At 40.7% G+C, this 17,471-nt stretch overlaps 1 protein-coding gene across 2 annotated transcripts; it reads right to left on the reverse strand.

Annotated features, from left to right (window-relative positions):
* Positions 1 to 71: 71 nt before the first annotated feature.
* On the reverse strand, positions 72 to 16,518 carry POLG2 (DNA polymerase gamma 2, accessory subunit). 2 transcript variants are annotated; one of them, XM_066235903.1, is made up of 8 exons: positions 15,540 to 16,518; positions 10,633 to 10,759; positions 10,416 to 10,521; positions 8,575 to 8,748; positions 7,270 to 7,410; positions 5,232 to 5,312; positions 2,013 to 2,113; positions 72 to 275 (listed from the first exon to the last, which is right to left on the reverse strand). In XM_066235903.1, exons 1-8 carry the CDS (start codon positions 16,099 to 16,101, stop codon positions 110 to 112), a joined length of 1,458 nt encoding a protein of 485 aa, XP_066092000.1. In that variant the 5' UTR covers positions 16,102 to 16,518; the 3' UTR covers positions 72 to 109. The 2 variants fall into 2 exon arrangements, with proteins under 2 accessions (XP_066092000.1, XP_066092001.1); XM_066235904.1 differs by lacking the exon at positions 8,575 to 8,748.
* Between the last annotated feature and the right edge of the window lie 953 nt (positions 16,519 to 17,471).

The raw sequence follows: 17,471 nt of genomic DNA on the forward strand, positions 1-17,471 counted from the left end.
AAGCACCAAAATGTCCACTTCATAAGTGCAAAGGGTCTAAAACAAAGCTAAGTTAATATAAGACAACCAAATTAGAAAAGGCAAATATTTATTACACCAACATTAAACTCTATACATTCTTAGCTGATGATATGTACTTGGTTAAAAAGTCCTTTATTTTGGATATATGCATCACTTCCTTCATTGTGGTGTCTCTGCTCCTCAGATGTATTAATCCATTCTCCAAAGTAGCTTCAGTAATCAGAATTGTGAAGAGAATACTCATTTCATCATATCTAAGGGAAAAAATAATTACACAAAATACATGCGCACAAATATGAACTGTAAGTTCATCACAATACTAGCTTTAACTACTTTAGAGTCCGTGCCACTTTTGAGAGTCAAAAGCTGGGCTTGAGAGCTGGACCAAAACCCACTGTTTTCAAGTTTCTGAATCACATTCAAAGTAAAATTCACAGAAAGTTTCTGACTTATTATAACAGCAGAAAAGTCATAAGAAAAACAAAATCTGAGAAACAGTGGTACCTCAGCATACCATTTGGCGTGATACTATGGGCAAACTTCAGAATAACACCAGCCTTTTGAAACTTTGCTACAGTCCAAGAAATTTATTTTAAAGTCTCTTAAAAAACTACTCTAATAAAAATTCAGTGGACAAAAAAAATCATACTAAAATCATCCTTGATGTGTAACTTTGTACGCTAACTTAGGGTTTTTAGTTCAGCAATAACTAAACATTATCCACTCTGGTTTCTTTCTTTTGGCCAGTTATACTATCTCATTAATGTTTCTTTGCTTTGTAGCACTCTAAGTTATCTATTTTTCAGCCCTGGTCAGATAGCTCAATTGGTTACAATTTTGTGCAGGAGCTCAGAGGTTACTGGTTTGATGCCCGGTCAGGGCACATACAGGAACAGATTGGTGTTCCTATCTTTCTCTTTCTCTTTTCCTTCCTTCCTCTCTCTAAAATCCATAAACAAAAATTTATCATTTTTCTATTTACTTGTTTATTGTCTATTTTATCCCACTAGAATATAATCTGTGTAAGAACATGAAACTTTTCTACTTTATTTACTGCTATATCAAAGTACAGAAAATATACTATGTGCTTAATTAATAACTACTCAGATAAAAATATCGTAAAACAATAAAGCCCTTACCACCTAAAGAACAACTATAACTTGATAATATCCACATGACTCAAAGGATATAATTTTAGAACCTGGAAAGTTTAAATACCACCCCTTCATTTTATATATGATAAAACAATTAAGTTGCTTTATCCATAGCAACCTACTTTTATTTTGACATCATCTGAAAAGTGTGTTTTTAACATGTTATTAGAGGAGGAAGGAGCAAAACACAAAGCTTGACAACATTTCACCCAGAAAATATGTATTCAACACAAAAAGCTAAAAATAAAAAATAAATCCAAAGGAGAAAAAAAGGGATTCCTTAATTAAAACACAGAAGTTAATGAAATAGCAAGGGTAGGACTAGAGACAGGGAGCTCAGTGAGGAGATTACTTCAATAATCCAGCCAAGGACACTGGTGGCCTTAACTTGGGTCGTGGCGGTGAAGATCAAAAGATACGGTTTCAGTCTATGAGACTAGTTTTCTGGCCTCTGGGATGAAATTATTTCCTACTCAGCCTCAGGATAAACCACAACAGCAGCAAGGAAAAGGCCATCTGCTCATATTCCCTCAGTCCCAACTCAACAAATGCACCCACTATACATAATTCCAATCCTGATAAATCAATAAACTCAGGTACACATACTTCATGACAGTAAGTCTTGAAGTTGCACAGGGTATGTACTCAAGTATACCTGCTGTAGCAGTTAACTAAGGGCATGTGGTTCTGTAAATAGGAAAGTTAGGACAACCTTTAGATTACCTTGTATACAGATATATGTAGAAGAGATTTATTTCTGTTACTCATTAAGAAACATCATCAAATAAAAAAACTCTGAATAAACACTGTTTGAGCAAAAAGGGAGACAATTCTTACTTTGAATAAAGTTGTTCCAATGAAGACTGTGCAGTTTCCAAGTAACCAGGCCACACAGAAATTCCATTTTCTAGTAATTCATTATACAACCCTTGACAGACCTGGAAAAAAATACAAAAACTTCAACTATGAAAGAAATAAAAGTAGCTAGAATGATAACTCTATTTTTGTGAAACCAGAGATCACCTTTTTCAATCTTTAAAATGGGCATAAATTCATTTAATTATGTAATAATATTGTTTATAATTTATATATTGTGTACTTATAAATTATATACTTTCTCTAAAATTGAAAAAATTAAGCCCTGCAAAGCTGAATATTAAATGCAAATCTTCTATGAGAGGAAATTTTATACCAAATATAAGAATTTTTATCATTATCATTCAAGACACAAACAAAACCGAAATGGATTTTATCAGAGAAAAACAGGAAGTGCAAAGGGCTTCTGTTAACTCTAAATGCATCTGAGAGCTGAGAGCTGAGAGCTGAGCCCTGAGGTTTTACTGTCATGTCAGGAAGAGAAGGAAGGGCCAAGAAAGAAAACCAGAAAAGTATGAGGAAAACCAGGGGAGTGGTCTTCCTGAAGCCAATGAAAGGAAAGGCTTCAAGAAGAAAAGATGATTAGTTTCATTGGCATGCTGGAGACAGAAGCCTGACTGGAAAGACATAAGTAATAATGAGCAAATGACATAGGACATTTACTGTTTCCTTAACAAGTAATGGTGAAGCAAAACAAAGCAAAATGTTCAACACTCTTAACAATCTAGAACTAAAACATTAAAGAGTAGGATTTCTCCCATTCTGCTTTGTTGACAAAAGATGTTTAGAAGCAGCCCTGGCTTTCATTAGATAGATTCCAGAAGCACCCCCTTCCCACTTGTGACAACCAAAAGTGTCTCCCGACTTTACCAAAAATCCCTGGCAGGGTGGGCAGGGTGGAGTTGGTGCCCTATGCCTGAGCTAGAGCACTGTGTCTCAAACTTCCACTAGCATCAGAATCACCTGGAGGGCTTGTCAAAACACACATTACTCAGCTCACTCCCAGAGTTTCAGCAGGTCTGAAGTAGGGATGAAGAATTTGAGGGGTTTTCTTTTTTGTTTTTTAGAGAAAGGAGAAAGAGAGAAAGTAAGGGAAAGGGAACAGGAAGCATCAACTTATATTAGTTGCTTCTTGTATGTGCCTTGACCAGGCAAGCCTGGGGTTTCGAACCAGCAACCTCAGCATTCTAGGTCGATGCTTTATCCCAGGGGTCGGGAACCTATGGCTCGCGAGCCAAATGTGGCTCCTTTGATGGCTGCATCTGGCTCACAGACAAATCTTTAATAAAAAAAATAATAACGTTAAAAATATAAAACATTCTCATGTATTACAATCTATTCATTTCCTACCACTCATGTTCATGGTTGCAGGTGGCTGGAGCCAATCACAGCTGTCCTCCGGGACAACACCAAATTTTTATTGGATAATGCATAACATACATGGGTCGTTATATGGCTCTCACGGAATTACATTTTAAAATATGTAGCGTTCATGGCTCTCTCAGCCAAAAAGGGTCCCGACCCCTGTTTTATCCACTGTGCCACCACAGGTCAGACAGAATTTGAGTTTCTAACAAGTTCCCAGAGAAAGACCATAGCGAAGCAAATAGGTGTTAAAGTATTTGATATTTGGGGATAGATGAGAATACATTAATAATCTTAAGAAATTCACAGAGAAATATACATATAAGAATGAGTTTTTAGCCTGACCAGGCTGTGGCGCAGTGGAGAGAGCATCAGACTGGGACATGGAGGACCCAGGTTCAAAACTTGAGGTCGCTGGCTTGAGCGTGGGCTCACCAGCTTGAGCGTGGGGCTACTGGCTTGAGTGTGGGATCATAGACATGACCCCATGGTTGCTGGCTTGAGCCCAAAGTTGCTGGCTTGAGCAAGGGGTCACTCACTCTGCTGTAGTCCCCAAGTCAAGGCACATATGAGAAAGTAATCATTGAACTAAGGTGCTTTAACAAAGAATTGATGCTTCTCATCTCTCTCCCTTCCTGTCTGTCCCTATTTGTCCCTCTCTCTGTCTCTGTCACACACAAAAAAAGGTTTTTATAAGTGAGCGTTTGCCAGCAGAAAATTGGCTTTTTCTAATGGAAGATAGAAAAGAGAAAAGGCTCTAAGCACAATTAAGTGCTGAGGCCACAGGGAGGTGAGAACCCAGCACTCTGGGTGAGTACAAACAGGTGTAGCCAGTCTGGAGTGCAATCTAGTGAAATTAAGGATACATATTCACTTTACCCAGAAATCCCATCCCTGTGTATATAACTGGCCAAAATTCTTGCAGTCCAGAAAGTTACACGCATAAGGATTCTCTCTGTTCTAATGTGGAGGCAAAACAGTTAAAAACAGAGTAAGACAGATCATATAGTACCCTTCTGGTAAAATAAAAATATCCAAGGCATTAAATACTATTATATTCTTATAAAACAAACAACAATAGCAAAAACAAGGCCAGAAATTCTAATAACAAAAATCTAAGGAACAAGTTCTTTTTTGTCTTTCAAGCAAAAAACACAACAAAACACTAGGAACTTGCTACCTACAAGGGTGTTGGGAAGCCTGCCACAACCCTGGGGAGAGAACAGTGGAAATTACATTATCTTCTTTTCTCCTGAGCTGACTCTCCCACCTGCCCAGATACTCCACAGGAGCCCTAACGGAAAGCATGTCCTTGCTCTGGTCTTGGGTGGTATGAGTCACCCAGAGATGATGACTGCTGAAGGGATCTCTAGAAAGAAACTAAAACCACCCTCCTGGCTTTTCTCAAGAGCATTTAGGTCAGATAGACTAGAAAACCAAAATAAGATTATAGATCTGGAACTGTGCTCATAACAGCAAGTATCAAAAGTGTTAAGTTAAAAGGGGAGGGGGCAAGAAATAATTCACTAGACATCTGTACAAATAATTTAATTACCAAAACTATGCATGCTCATTTAAAAAAACGCAACTATAGGCAGGGCGTTAACAGCAAAATTCACTGAATTGTATTCATCTTCTTTAATGTTCTACATTTCAAATTATCTATAATTAACCATAGTTTTATCCACAGCTCATTAGTTAAATTAATTTAAAAAGTAAAAAAAAATAAAAATAAAAAATTTAACGGCAAACTCCTCATTTACTTGGAATAATGGTTATAATTAAAATCAGGACATTAAAACTCATTGAACCCACCTGTCTTAGTTCCACTGTTGGGCCTCTTCCCATATCCAAAGCAACCTTAATAGGAGCTAAACAAGGGTGAAGCTTAAGTACCTAAAGCAATTGAAGAGGGTGGGGGAAAAACAATGCATCTTATTTTTGTAAAACACAAGCACTAACAAACATGGAGCTCCTTAAACAATAAAATTTCCTTTGTGAAAATAGAAGCTAGCTGGGGTCATAAAAGCTCGTGTAATGATGTATTCAGCTGTCTATATTGGGCGGCTCATGCATTTCCTCCACTGGGATGTTCTGCAGAAGTAAGTTCACTTGAGACTCTCTTTTCTGACAACTCCATTTTCTGTCAGTCAAAATGCCCCTTTGTGGCGTCAATGCCTTCCCCACCCAGCTGGGCCACGTGGCTTACCAGTTGGACTTTGTCTTTCCAAGACCCACCACTACTTTTCTCATTCATTTACCCATTCAACAAAAGCTTGAATAGCTACTTCTAGGTGTTGGGGACAAAAACCCCCATCTCTCATGATGGGGAGGAATAGGTAATGAACACAATAAGTAAGTCAACAATATACCTGAAGGCAGTAAAGACTAAAAAAGGGGGGAGAAAGGAAATGCTGGCAACGGTGGGCTGGGGCAGGGCTGTTTGCAATTTTAAATAAGTGGTAAGAGAAAGGCCTCCTCTCTGAAGTGACATTTGAGCAAAGACCTGAAAGGAGATTGAGGAAAAAGACATGTGGCTATCTGAGAAAGGGCATTCCAGACAAAGAGCTAGGCTGGAGCATGCCTGGCGTGTTCTGGAAACAGCAAGGCCTGTGCCGCCGCAGCAAACTGAGTGAGGTGGAGGGTAGTCAAGAGGTCAAAGGAAAATGGTTTTGTAAAACATTTTAGGGGCTTTGGCTTTTCCTGTGAGTGTTTCGAGCAGAGAAACAAAGTGACATGTACCTTTAAAGCCATTCAGGGAGAAAGAGGGAATGATGAGACTTAACCACCAACCTCATCAGAGGCAGGAGTGCAGGTGGGAGGAAACGGTCTGAGTCAGGACATATTTCAAAGATGGAGTTAAATAGGTTTTGCTGATGGTCTGGGTGTGGGGTATAAGAGAAAGGATCCTCCTTGTTTGCATGCTACGGACACCCTATAAATGCCAACCCCCAGAACAGTTCTATGATCTCTCTGTGGCCATACCGGGTTAACTGAGCACTGCATAACCAATCACTTCATTCTGCAGAGCAGGCCAAAGACTCACGGTTTCCAATCCAGCTGACAACACGTTAAAATTTTTTCTTTGATACAGCTGCCTTTCATATTCAAGGGTAATATGATCATTCTAAACTCTTGCCATATTTGAAGCTAGTAATCTTGCCTCCTAACTCCCTAATAAAACCTAGGGTATGAGTAAAACTTCCCGCAAAGGCTAAGCAGTCCTGGAAGCCAATTTATATCTATACCATCCTTCTGTTCCTCCCTGTTTCACATAGCTCATCTTCAAGATAAATCCTTCCACCTGTGCTCTTGATTTTGTCTTGTTCCCTCCTGTTTTTTCCAAAATCTTACTCCTTAGTCATTTTTCTTTCCTACCGCTTCAACTCTTCCATCTTTTGATTTTAAGCCATCTCTGAAAAAAACTTGACCCTAAAATAAGTCTTTCCCTTGAGCCAGACCCGTATCTACTTCCTGTGATCCAGTGACCAGCACTTGGGATCAGACCAGAAGCAGAGAGGTCAATACCACAAGCCTTGCTGTCTTATTTACTCCAACTTAACACTCAGCTTCTGATGCAAATATATAGAAGCTATTGATGGAAAAGCTCAGGGGCCAAAAATCAGAGAAAGCTGTCTAGCTCCCCATGATCAAAAATACCTTTGGGATTACCCAATAGGAATGTCATGTTCCATTCTGTGAGAACCTGCTTACCATTCCTGTGACCAGATTCTAAAAAAAACTGAAAAATAGTTAAATTACTTGCACTAAAAAATATGTATTATCCAAAGTTTGTTAGAAATGAAGCACATTAAAAAGTTTCCCAAGTCTACTTTTGAAATATCAAAAGCACCTTTCTGTGGAGATTCTTCTTTCTTGTGAAGGAGTTCTCTGTGAGCTGGAAAGAGTCACAGAGGTAGGCCAGCACGCCTCGGTCTAGATCTCCGCTTACAGATAAAACAGAAGGAACCACAGCTTTCCGTCCATCTCGGCCCTTTACAGAAAAGTAGGATAAAAATAAAGTATCATTTAGCAGAACTATCTCTTAAAATTACATATTTTAGACTTACAAAATCAGAATATAAACTGAGCAATAAATCTGGAAGAAATGATAAAATTAACTTTAAGAGAATCACGATTTGGCAACCCTAATGGTAATAACTGATTTGGACGAGAATCATTAATGGATGCTGCAACCAGTAGGTCAAAAGTTTGAGAAATACATCGTCTTAAAGTATCTGCTCACAAAAGACTTATTGCTTATTAATTAAGAAGTACAAAATACTTATCGACTTTACATTGGGGAAACCTGGTAGCACCATCTTGACCAAGTGATAGAAGTTAACATCACTAGTAACAAATTTGTATCACATGTCTCTTGATACAATGAGTCGGGGAGAGGGCTGAGGAAACATGAAAGAAACTCAAACCAAGGGACATTCCACAAAATAACTGGCCTGTCCTTTTCAAAAATGTCATCATGAAAGACCAGGAAAGAGAAAAGGAATTGTTCATTTGAGGGAGACGACAGATACACAACTACATGAAGTACGTGGTCCTAGATTGGATCCTGGGCTTACAAAAGGCATATTGGAATAATCAGTTACATTTGAAGGGTTCTGTGGAGTGGATTACTGTTACTGTTACTTTTCTCATTTTGATGGTTGCACTGTGGTTACGTAGGCGACTGTCCTTCCACTTGAGAAATAAATACTGAAGTATCAAGAGATCATGTGCACCATGCCTGCAATTTTTTTACAGAGACAGAGAGTCAGAGAGAGGAATAGATAGGAACAGACAGACAGGAACGGAGAGAGATGAGAAGCATCAATCATTAGTTTTTCGTTGTGACACCTTAGTTGTTCATTGATTGCTTTCTCATATGTGCCTTGACCATGGGCCTTCAGCAGACCGAGTAATCCCTTGCTCGAGCCAGCAACCTTGGGTGCAAGCTGGTGAGCTTTAGCTCAAACCAGATGAGCCCACGCTAAAGCTGGCGACCTCAGGGTCTTGCACCTGGGTCCTCTGCATCCCAGTCCGACGCTCTATCCACGGCGCCACCGCCTGGTCAGGCATGCCTGCAATTTTTTAAATGTTCAAAAATCATCACAGAAAATCTGGGCAAAGGATACCTTAAGGAGCTCAAAGTAAAACATACATGTAATTGAGACACATTTCCAGGATACATGTGTAAAAGTTCGCGATCTCCTAGATTCCACAGGGTTTCTATTGGCTCCCTTCCCCAGGGAAAATTGTAGTAAAGTTTGCTTCCTTTCCGTCCCTCTCCATCCTCACAATCACTGCTGCTGAAGTTAGACGGACTCACAGCAAACTGGGAAAGAAAGTATATCTTATTAATTTATTAAAAGTAAATTGCCAGAAACTTTTTATATAGCAACTGAATGAAAATAGTCATGCACAAATCCAAACTACAGAGAAAAACTGTTAGTTGATATAGTTAATAAGAGGGGATGGTAGATAACCAAGAACTAAGTGAGATGAAGAAAGTATCATATACTCACTATTCTTATCCTTTGGTAAAGAACTTGATTATTTGTGATTATTCTACTTAATTTAGGGGGATGTTTGGGGATTTTAAGAGTTGCAAGAAGCCCTGGCCAATTAGTTCAGTTGGTTAGAGCAGTGGTCCCCAACCCCCAGGCCGCGGACCGGTACCGGTCCACAGAGAAAGAATAAATAACTTACATTATTTCCGTTTTATTTATATTTAAGTCTGAATGATGTTTTATTTTTAAAATTTGACCAGATTCCCTCTGTTACATCCGTCTAAGACTCACTCACTTCTTGATGCTTGTCTCGTAAGTTCGACAATTATATTTAAAAATACCACAGTTTTTACGCCAATCGCATAATTTTATTTTGTGCATTTATCTGTCCCACCCTAAAGGCCAGTCCGTGAAAATATTTTCTGACATTAAACCAGTCCGTGGCCCAAAAAAGGTTGGGGACCACTGGGTTAGAGCATCCTCCCGAAACATTAAGGTTGAGGTTTCGATCCCCAGTCAGGACCCACAGAGGAAGCAACCAATGAATGCACAACCAAGTGGAACAACAAATAAATGTTTCTCTCTCTCCCCCACCTTCTCCCTGTGTCTCAAAATCAATTAAAAAATAAAAAAAAAATCTTTAAGGGTTGGAAAAAGATAAGACGATGAAACAAACATGCTTACTTCAACTCTTGCCCCTCCAGCATATACTAAAACTTGACTACAAATTATAGAGCCATTCTGATTAATATGGAGAGTTCATGGAGATAGGGAACAAAAGTTAAAGCTGTAAGAGTGGAAGAGGGTCAAACTCATACCAGAGCCAGAAATGTCATGTGAGAAAATTGAACTTTACCTTGAATGTAAAAGCATATCAACAAACACTTCTGAGCAAGAGAGAAATATTAACAAATGTCTTTACTAAAGTAACTTTGTTATATGGAACAATGAAAATCAGTGCAGGCCCTGGCTGGTTAGCTCAGTGATAGAGCGTCAGCCAAGCATGGGGATGTCCCAGGTTCATTTCTTGGTCAGGGCACACAGGAGAAGTGACCATCTGCTTCTTCACCCCTCCCTTCTCTCTCTCTTCTCCCACATCCATGGCTTGACTGGTTTGAGCAAGTTGGCCCTGCATGCTGAGGATGGCTCCATGGCTTTGCCTCAGGCACTAAAATAGCTAGGCTGCCAAGCAACAAAGCAGCAGCCTAAGATAGGCAGAGCATCGTCCTGCCCTGTAGGAGGCTTGCCAGGTGGATCCCAGTCAGGAAGCACGTGGGAGTCTCTCCCTGCCTTCCCACCTCTCACATAATAAAAAAAGAAAAAGAAAATCATTATGAAGTTTTTTTATTTGTTTGTTGATTTAGTATAGCTCTCTCATAAATATAACATAGCTACATAAAAAAATTGTCATTTATTACACAGAAGTATAACCTCTGACACATTAAGACAATATACTTATTAACTGTTGAATTACAGGTGATGACTGGAGTACCTTTCTCCACCACAGGAGTCGATGACGTAACCAGAAATCGAGCCACTGGCTGGCAGTTCTTGCAGAAGTAAACCATGCCAGTGAGGCTTCAGTCCTCTCACCGATTCTTTGGATATCAGAAATATCAGATAGTTACTTATTTCAAAATTACATAATCTATCTCAAAGTGAAAATGACTAGTTCTTGACTATTTTAACACAAGGCCATTTTCCTGTACCTTTTAACACCATCAGGTGTCTGCTTAGTATCAGAAGCAGGATGAAAACACACTCCAATCTGAGCAAGGCCATAAGGTAGCCTCTGGTTTACCAGATCCAGGCACTTAACATAGTGCTCCAAGGCACCTGTCAAAAAATAACTCAATCATCATATAAATCTATTCTATAAACCTAAATCATTTTGCTCAATGCAGAGACATATTTACAGTATAATAATGCTAACACAACAGTACAAGTAGCATGGAGCTATTCGTTAAGGCAGATCTTAATTACCATTTAATTTTAGGTAGTTTTCCCCTCAACTTTTGAAGAATAGTACAATAAACACCTATAAATCCTTCAGCTAGATTCACTAATTGTCAAAATTTTGCCATTTTTCTTCTTGTTCATCCCAAAAACATTTCAGCATGCATCTCCTAATATTGAAAATATTCTCTATACCATTATATCATAAAACTAATCATAGTACTATAATTTCATCTAACTTATGATCAATACCCTATTTTCTCCAATTATCACCCAAAATGTTATTTATTGCAGTTCTCTTTCTTCCTAATTAAGGTTCATATACTGCATTTTGACTAAGTCTCTTCAATCTCTGAATCTAGAACATTTCCCCCGACTCCTCTCTCTTCAACTTTGCTTCTAATGACATTGACTTTTGAGTCCAAGCCAGTCATAGATTATCTCATAGTAGAGATTTGTCTGATTGTTCTCTTATGATTTAATTTGGGTTAAGCATTTTTTAGCAGAACTACTATGTAGTTTATGACTTATTGAATCCTAACAGGAAGAACATAATATCAAATTACCCTGCTATTAATGAAACAAATTTGACTACCTGATTAAGGTAATCCATTCCCCAACAATACCCTGCTCCCCAACAATCTTCCACCCATATTTTAGAAGCCACTGATGACCCTTGCTTGAATTATTATTATACCCTTCAGGTTGTAAAATCATTAACATGATGATTTTTCTAATCTATCTTTCCTTCTACATTTATTGCATAGTTTCTGTAAAAACAAATTTTTTCCACCTCTTCCTTCCAACAGCAGCCTCAATTACTTATTTTTCTGGTTTACAGTATAGTTTATTTTATGGGGGGGGGGTGATGGGAAGCATCCATTCATAGTAGTTGCTTCTTGTATGTGCCTTGATCAGGCAAACCAGGGTGTCGAATCAGCAATCTCAGCATTCTGCTTTATCCACTGCACCACCACAGGTCAGGCTGGTTCAGACTATGATTTAAATTTTATTTAATTTAATGTGTCATGATATATTATCATTAATATTTAATGTTTAATTTGTCCCAACTTTAGCTAGTAAGAGTCTCTCCTTCAAGGCTGTGTCTGTGTCCTTTTGACACGACCCCACTAGTCTTCAAGTCATTCTTTGTTTTCTAGCACCTTAAAATGTCCCAGGCTCACCTTGTATTTTCCCTGCCCCAGCCCTGGAATCAGTCAGCCATTTCTCCAAGCATTGGTTTATTTTAGAAACTAAATGTTGGGTACTACATGTGCTCATTGCTTTTGTTATAGCATCTGGACCCTTGCAATGAAGAAAGTAAGGAAATATGTATTTTTTAAAATCATAAGTTCATACTGATATTGCCAATTCAAATTTAACATTACAAAGTTTATTCTTGTCTTTTTATATCTTTCTATTCTTCATAATTATATTTCAAACCTTCCTACTTAGAATAAACCTACGTTCAAGTTTTTGGAGTTCTCTATGCTAGTTATATAAAAGACTATCCCACTAAATGGCATCACTGTGTTCAAAAGTACTTGAGATGTCCACTTCTGATAATAGACTAGCTTGTTGATAACAAAAAAGCTGACCAAGGAACTTTTAAAAAATCTGTTTAAAGACATAAGAGAACTATCAAAGCAGTAAGGACTTGAGGATCCAAAATTTGGAGAAAAGACAAGACCAGAGATGAACCCAATATTTAGTGCTCCTTTTCCAATTCTCAAGTAGCAGAGCTGAGTCGAGTTTCCTGACATCTTATGCAAATGGACAGTACAAATATTGTAGTTCCTGGCTCACCAAGAAGGGCGCTAGTAAATACCCCAGCCTTTCACTAGGGACACTACCCTGTAGAAATAGAGATGAGTGAAAAGACTGACTCACAGGCCCTGGCCAGGTAGCTCAGTTGGTTAGAGCATCATCCCTGTATCACCAGTATCCGCGGCTGCCATCAAAGCCTCCTGGCCAACACAGGTTCAGGTTTGATTCGGACAGACGGTAATGAAACAACGGAGCCAAGCACTGGTGGGCCATCACCTTTAATCCTAGCTCGCAGCAGGTGGGAGCGAAATACACACAGTGGGAAAACATTTTCTTTTCCATTTAGGGCTCCCAAAGCCACTGACTTATCTGAGTTTTCCTAGAATCAAAGGTTTGTACCTCACCAGCCTTATTCACCTCTGTTCCCCATCTCCTTCTCTCTGCACAAACTCTGCACAAACTGGCTTCTCCTTCAGCACTCTGCCATCCTGGCTGCCTCTCCTCTGCAGTGCTGATGGCAGGATCTGAGTGAGAATGCCCCTGGTCTGCCTCATTTTTTAGTGTAGAAAATTAAAGCCTTTAAGCCCATATACAAATAAGGAAGTCTGATACAAAGCTGAGTTATTAGACACAGACTTTAAAATGTTATTGTGCTCAAGAAAATTGATGACAAGATAGGGAAAATAATGTATGAGTAATTAAGTCTCAAAAGGACAGAAGAGACTGGGTAAAAATATTTAGACATATTGACTGAGAATTTTAAAAAATTAATAAGTAGAAGCTACTACAAAAGTTCAGACATGTAATAAAGCAAGTGTGTTGGGAATAGAAATGACAAACCAGGTAACTCTAAAGCTAAAAACACTAGACAACCAAAGGATTTGGCAAATAGATGGATTTAAGTTTCTTTGTGTGTGTGTGTGTGTGAGAGAGAGAGAGAGACAGAGACAGAGAGAGGGACAGAAAGACAGGAAGGGAGAGAGATGAGAAGCATCAATTCATCAATTCTTCGTTGCAGTTCCTTAGTTGTTCACTGATTGATTTCTCATTTGTGCCTTGACCAAGGGATTACAGCAGAGCGAGTGACCCCTTGCTCAAGCCAGGAACCTTGGGTTCAAGCTGGTGAGCTGTGCTCAAACCAGATGAGCCCGTGCTCAAGCCGGTGAAAGTGGGTCCTCTGCATCCCAGTCTGACGCTCTATCTACTGTGCCACTGCCTGGTTAGGTGGATTTAAGTTTCTTAAAGGCATACAGCAAACAGACTGACACCTGTCAGAGGGGAAGGGGGTGTGGACTGGGTGAAAAAGGTGAAGGGATTAAGCAAAGAATAAAAGCTCATAGACACAGACAGCAGTGTGGTGATTATGGAAGGGAATGAGAGGGTTGGTGGAAGTAAAAGAGGGTAAGGGAAGGTTAAATGGTGTTGGAAGGGATTTTGACTTGGGGTTGTGAGCATCGTGCAGCATGCAGATAATGTATTGTGGAGTTGTACACTTGAAACCTAGATAGTTTTATTGACCAATGTCACCCCAATAAATTCAATTAAAAAAAAGTCTCCTAAAAAACAAAAGTCTGGCAAAGCAGATATTTTGATGAATGGACATCTAAGTTTCATTTTCCAATAAAAAAAGAAAAGATTGACTTGTTTTGGGGCATAGTAATGAACAGTGGTTTAACTCCCGCAAAGTAAAGCCATCATAGAATAATATAGTATAAATAAAAACTACCACTTTTATTTAGCAGTTTGTCTTAATTTGGTTTATTTTCTTAAGGGAATCATCAACAGTTTACAATATAGGTATTAATTTTTAGAGAACCATGGACATTGGTTATTTTAAATTACTTTAAAGTATCACTTAATGGAAAATGGCAAGGATAGCATTTTGCAAAGATGAGACACTGTGGCCACAAGTTGGTCCTATAAGAACCTGAGTTGTTTTTGTGTTGATTTTAAAGGCAAATGGTCCCCTGTAAGTTTCTGTGTATTCACTCAAGAATCTCTAATAAAGTCCCATTTTGCAATCTCAAAAATTACCTACAGGAGGCCCTGGCCGGTTGGCTCAGCGGTAGAGCGTCGGCCTGGCGTGCAGGAGTCCCAGGTTCGATTCCCCGCCAGGGCACACAGGAGAGGCGCCCATTTGCTTCTCCACCCCTCCCCCTCTCCTTCCTCTCTGTCTCTCTCTTCCCCTCCTGCAGCGAGGCTCCATTGGAGCAAAGATGGCCCGGGCGCTGGGGATGGCTCTGTGGCCTCTGCCTCAGGCGCTAGAATGGCTCTGGATGTGACAGAGCGACGCCCCAGCGGGGCAGAGCATCGCCCCCTGCTGGGCGTGCTGGGTGGATCCCGGTCGGGCGCATGCGGGAGTCTGTCTGCCTCCCCGTTTCCAGCTTCAGAAAAATGAAAAATGGAGAAAAAAAAAATTACCTACAGGGCTCTAGAAACAGGTTGTCGGTCAATTTTCAATAAGAAAAATTGGGGAAGGAAGGGCATTTTCTTTTTGCTCCAAAAAATAATCTTTGATTTTTGTATAAAACTGAAGGGTAACTGTGGAATATTTATAAACATTTTATTAAGATGAACAAATAATCTAGACACATGATTTAATTTAGGCCCCCATTCTAGGGCTGCTCAATTAGTTCTAAAATTATAGAATTGCCCCATGAAATTGAGAGTTACTAGGTCCATTGGTCAGATTCTTTAAGGAACATCAATGATTGCATGGTCTAGTATTCTCCAGGGTAGCACTTGTGTCGACACACCCAACTACTTCAAAAAGATAAGAACCATGTTAACTTCCTTTACACGTGACTCAAGGGCCAGCTGCAATTCGCGGAATCAAACGAGATCGCCTTTCCACCCCGACACCTATTTTGAAGCATGAAATCATGAAGCATACCGTGAAGAAGGTTCTCCCGTAGTTTCCCAGAAGTTTTTAGTAAGTTGTCAAGAAATGCTACTAGCTGTTCCTTACTCAGTTCTTTGTCTTGCAAGATTTCGCGTACAGTTTCTGCAGAAACTAACCTAAAGGCACTGTCCCCGGGCAGCGAAGGGCCTGATTCGTGGTGAGGGGCGTCGACCGGAAAGACCTGCTCCCTGAACGCCACTACCGAAGACCACCATTCTGCCGCCAAATTCTTCCGCAACTCGAAGCCCAAGGGGCCCACGCCGTGGTGGCAGCCGCTCAGGAGAGACTTTCGGCTAATCTGCCCCTTGGTGCCAAGGAGGAAATGCCTTCTCTCGCAGATCTCAGCCAGCGCTTCGCTCCCCTCTGCATTGTCCGGGGCTTCTCGCGGCTCGCTTCCCCCCGGCAGCTCTGCGTTTGACCTCGGGGGCCCTCCGACGGTGCTCCAACCTTCCATCGCCGCCTCTGGCTGCCCCCCACCCGCTCGACCCCCTAAACAAGACAGCCGGCACCTGCCGACACTCTGGCAGGCCCTGACGGCTGCACCGGAGCGCATCGCCCTCGCACGTTAAAGACAAGAATCTCTTCCAAGCTGTAGAAGCCAGCAACAGGCCGCAGCCGCGGAAACCCGGGGACCAGCTGCGCAGCCGCGCCGGAAGTGAGCTTGCGCGCAGCCGGCCGACCACGGAAGTGCGTCACTGGGCGGCCGTGGCCATCGGGCTCCTCGCCACTCCCTGGAGCCCACGCCAGCTCCGTTGACCTATCCTCCGTCAAGCCTGGTCCTGCGCCCGCTGCTGTTTTTCTTTCGTTGGCGCGATTAGTCATTGCTATCCACTCTGCATTTGTCGTGCTGTAGCCACTGTTGCGTCAGACTTACTTTCTTTCCCTATTTTTTTTGCTTATCAGATACGGAAACAATGTTCTTCAAATCACCTTAATCTTAAGTATTAACGAAAATAAATGTTGGTTCCCATTTCTAGTTTTAGTCCTCTACGGTGTCTGAAACCCGTCTTTATTGCAGCTCTAACACAGTGGCGTAGCGAACATAACAGGCGCCCCCCTCCCCTTCTACTACTCTTTTCTAGTCTTGGAGACCATTTGGCGCCCCCCTCTGCGAGAACCCCCGGGGCCTGATAGACTCCCTTGCCCCCCCGAATCCCTCGCTACGCTACTGCTCTAACAGGTCTTTGCACAGCCAGCACGCCTGCCCCCGAGTTCTATCCTGGGTGTGGGTGGGGCCGTGGAACTAGGGGGTACCGAGGAGGTACCTTCCCTCGACTCTGATGTGCTCAGCCAGCCCAAGGCCATAGCACCCGCACTACCTGGGAACCTTGGAGATTAACACACTGCTGGCCCCTCACAAGTTAACTCGTGTTTGCGCTTGCATTAGCTATTTCAATTTCTGAAACTCAGGGTAGTATAGGAGTATTTGTATTTGACTCTTCACCCATAGGATCGATGTTCGAAAAACAGCACACCGTTCTGTATTCTCAGGCGGACTCCTTTTCTTCCCACTCCTCCAGGCGTGAGACAGCAACGTGGAAGGTTCGGTAAACCAAGTGTTGAACTGTCTGAGTTTGAATATACCTATCAAGGATGTTGTAAAATCTTCCGTTGTTCAGACCAACTGGAACATGTCAAGTGTTTCAAAAGGAAAGCACAGCGAAACCAATATATTTGCAAAATGTTTACAATTACGAGTAGGTGATTGCTATACAGTATACACCAAAAAAAATTACCAAAATATGTAATGTATAAAATATATGTAGCAGTTACAAAGTTTCACTTAAATCCATTACGTATAAAGTATATTGAAGTTTAGATTGTCTCGCCAGTAATGTTTTAAACAAGCCCTGCAGGTAAGAACTATTGGTGTCTAAGCAAGTTGCTCTTTAGGGCAGCATAAAAACATGCAAAAGGAGAACC

The sequence above is a fragment of the Saccopteryx bilineata genome, chromosome 6 (genome assembly GCF_036850765.1).
Source record: "Saccopteryx bilineata isolate mSacBil1 chromosome 6, mSacBil1_pri_phased_curated, whole genome shotgun sequence".
Classification (NCBI taxonomy): Eukaryota; Metazoa; Chordata; class Mammalia; order Chiroptera; family Emballonuridae; genus Saccopteryx; species Saccopteryx bilineata.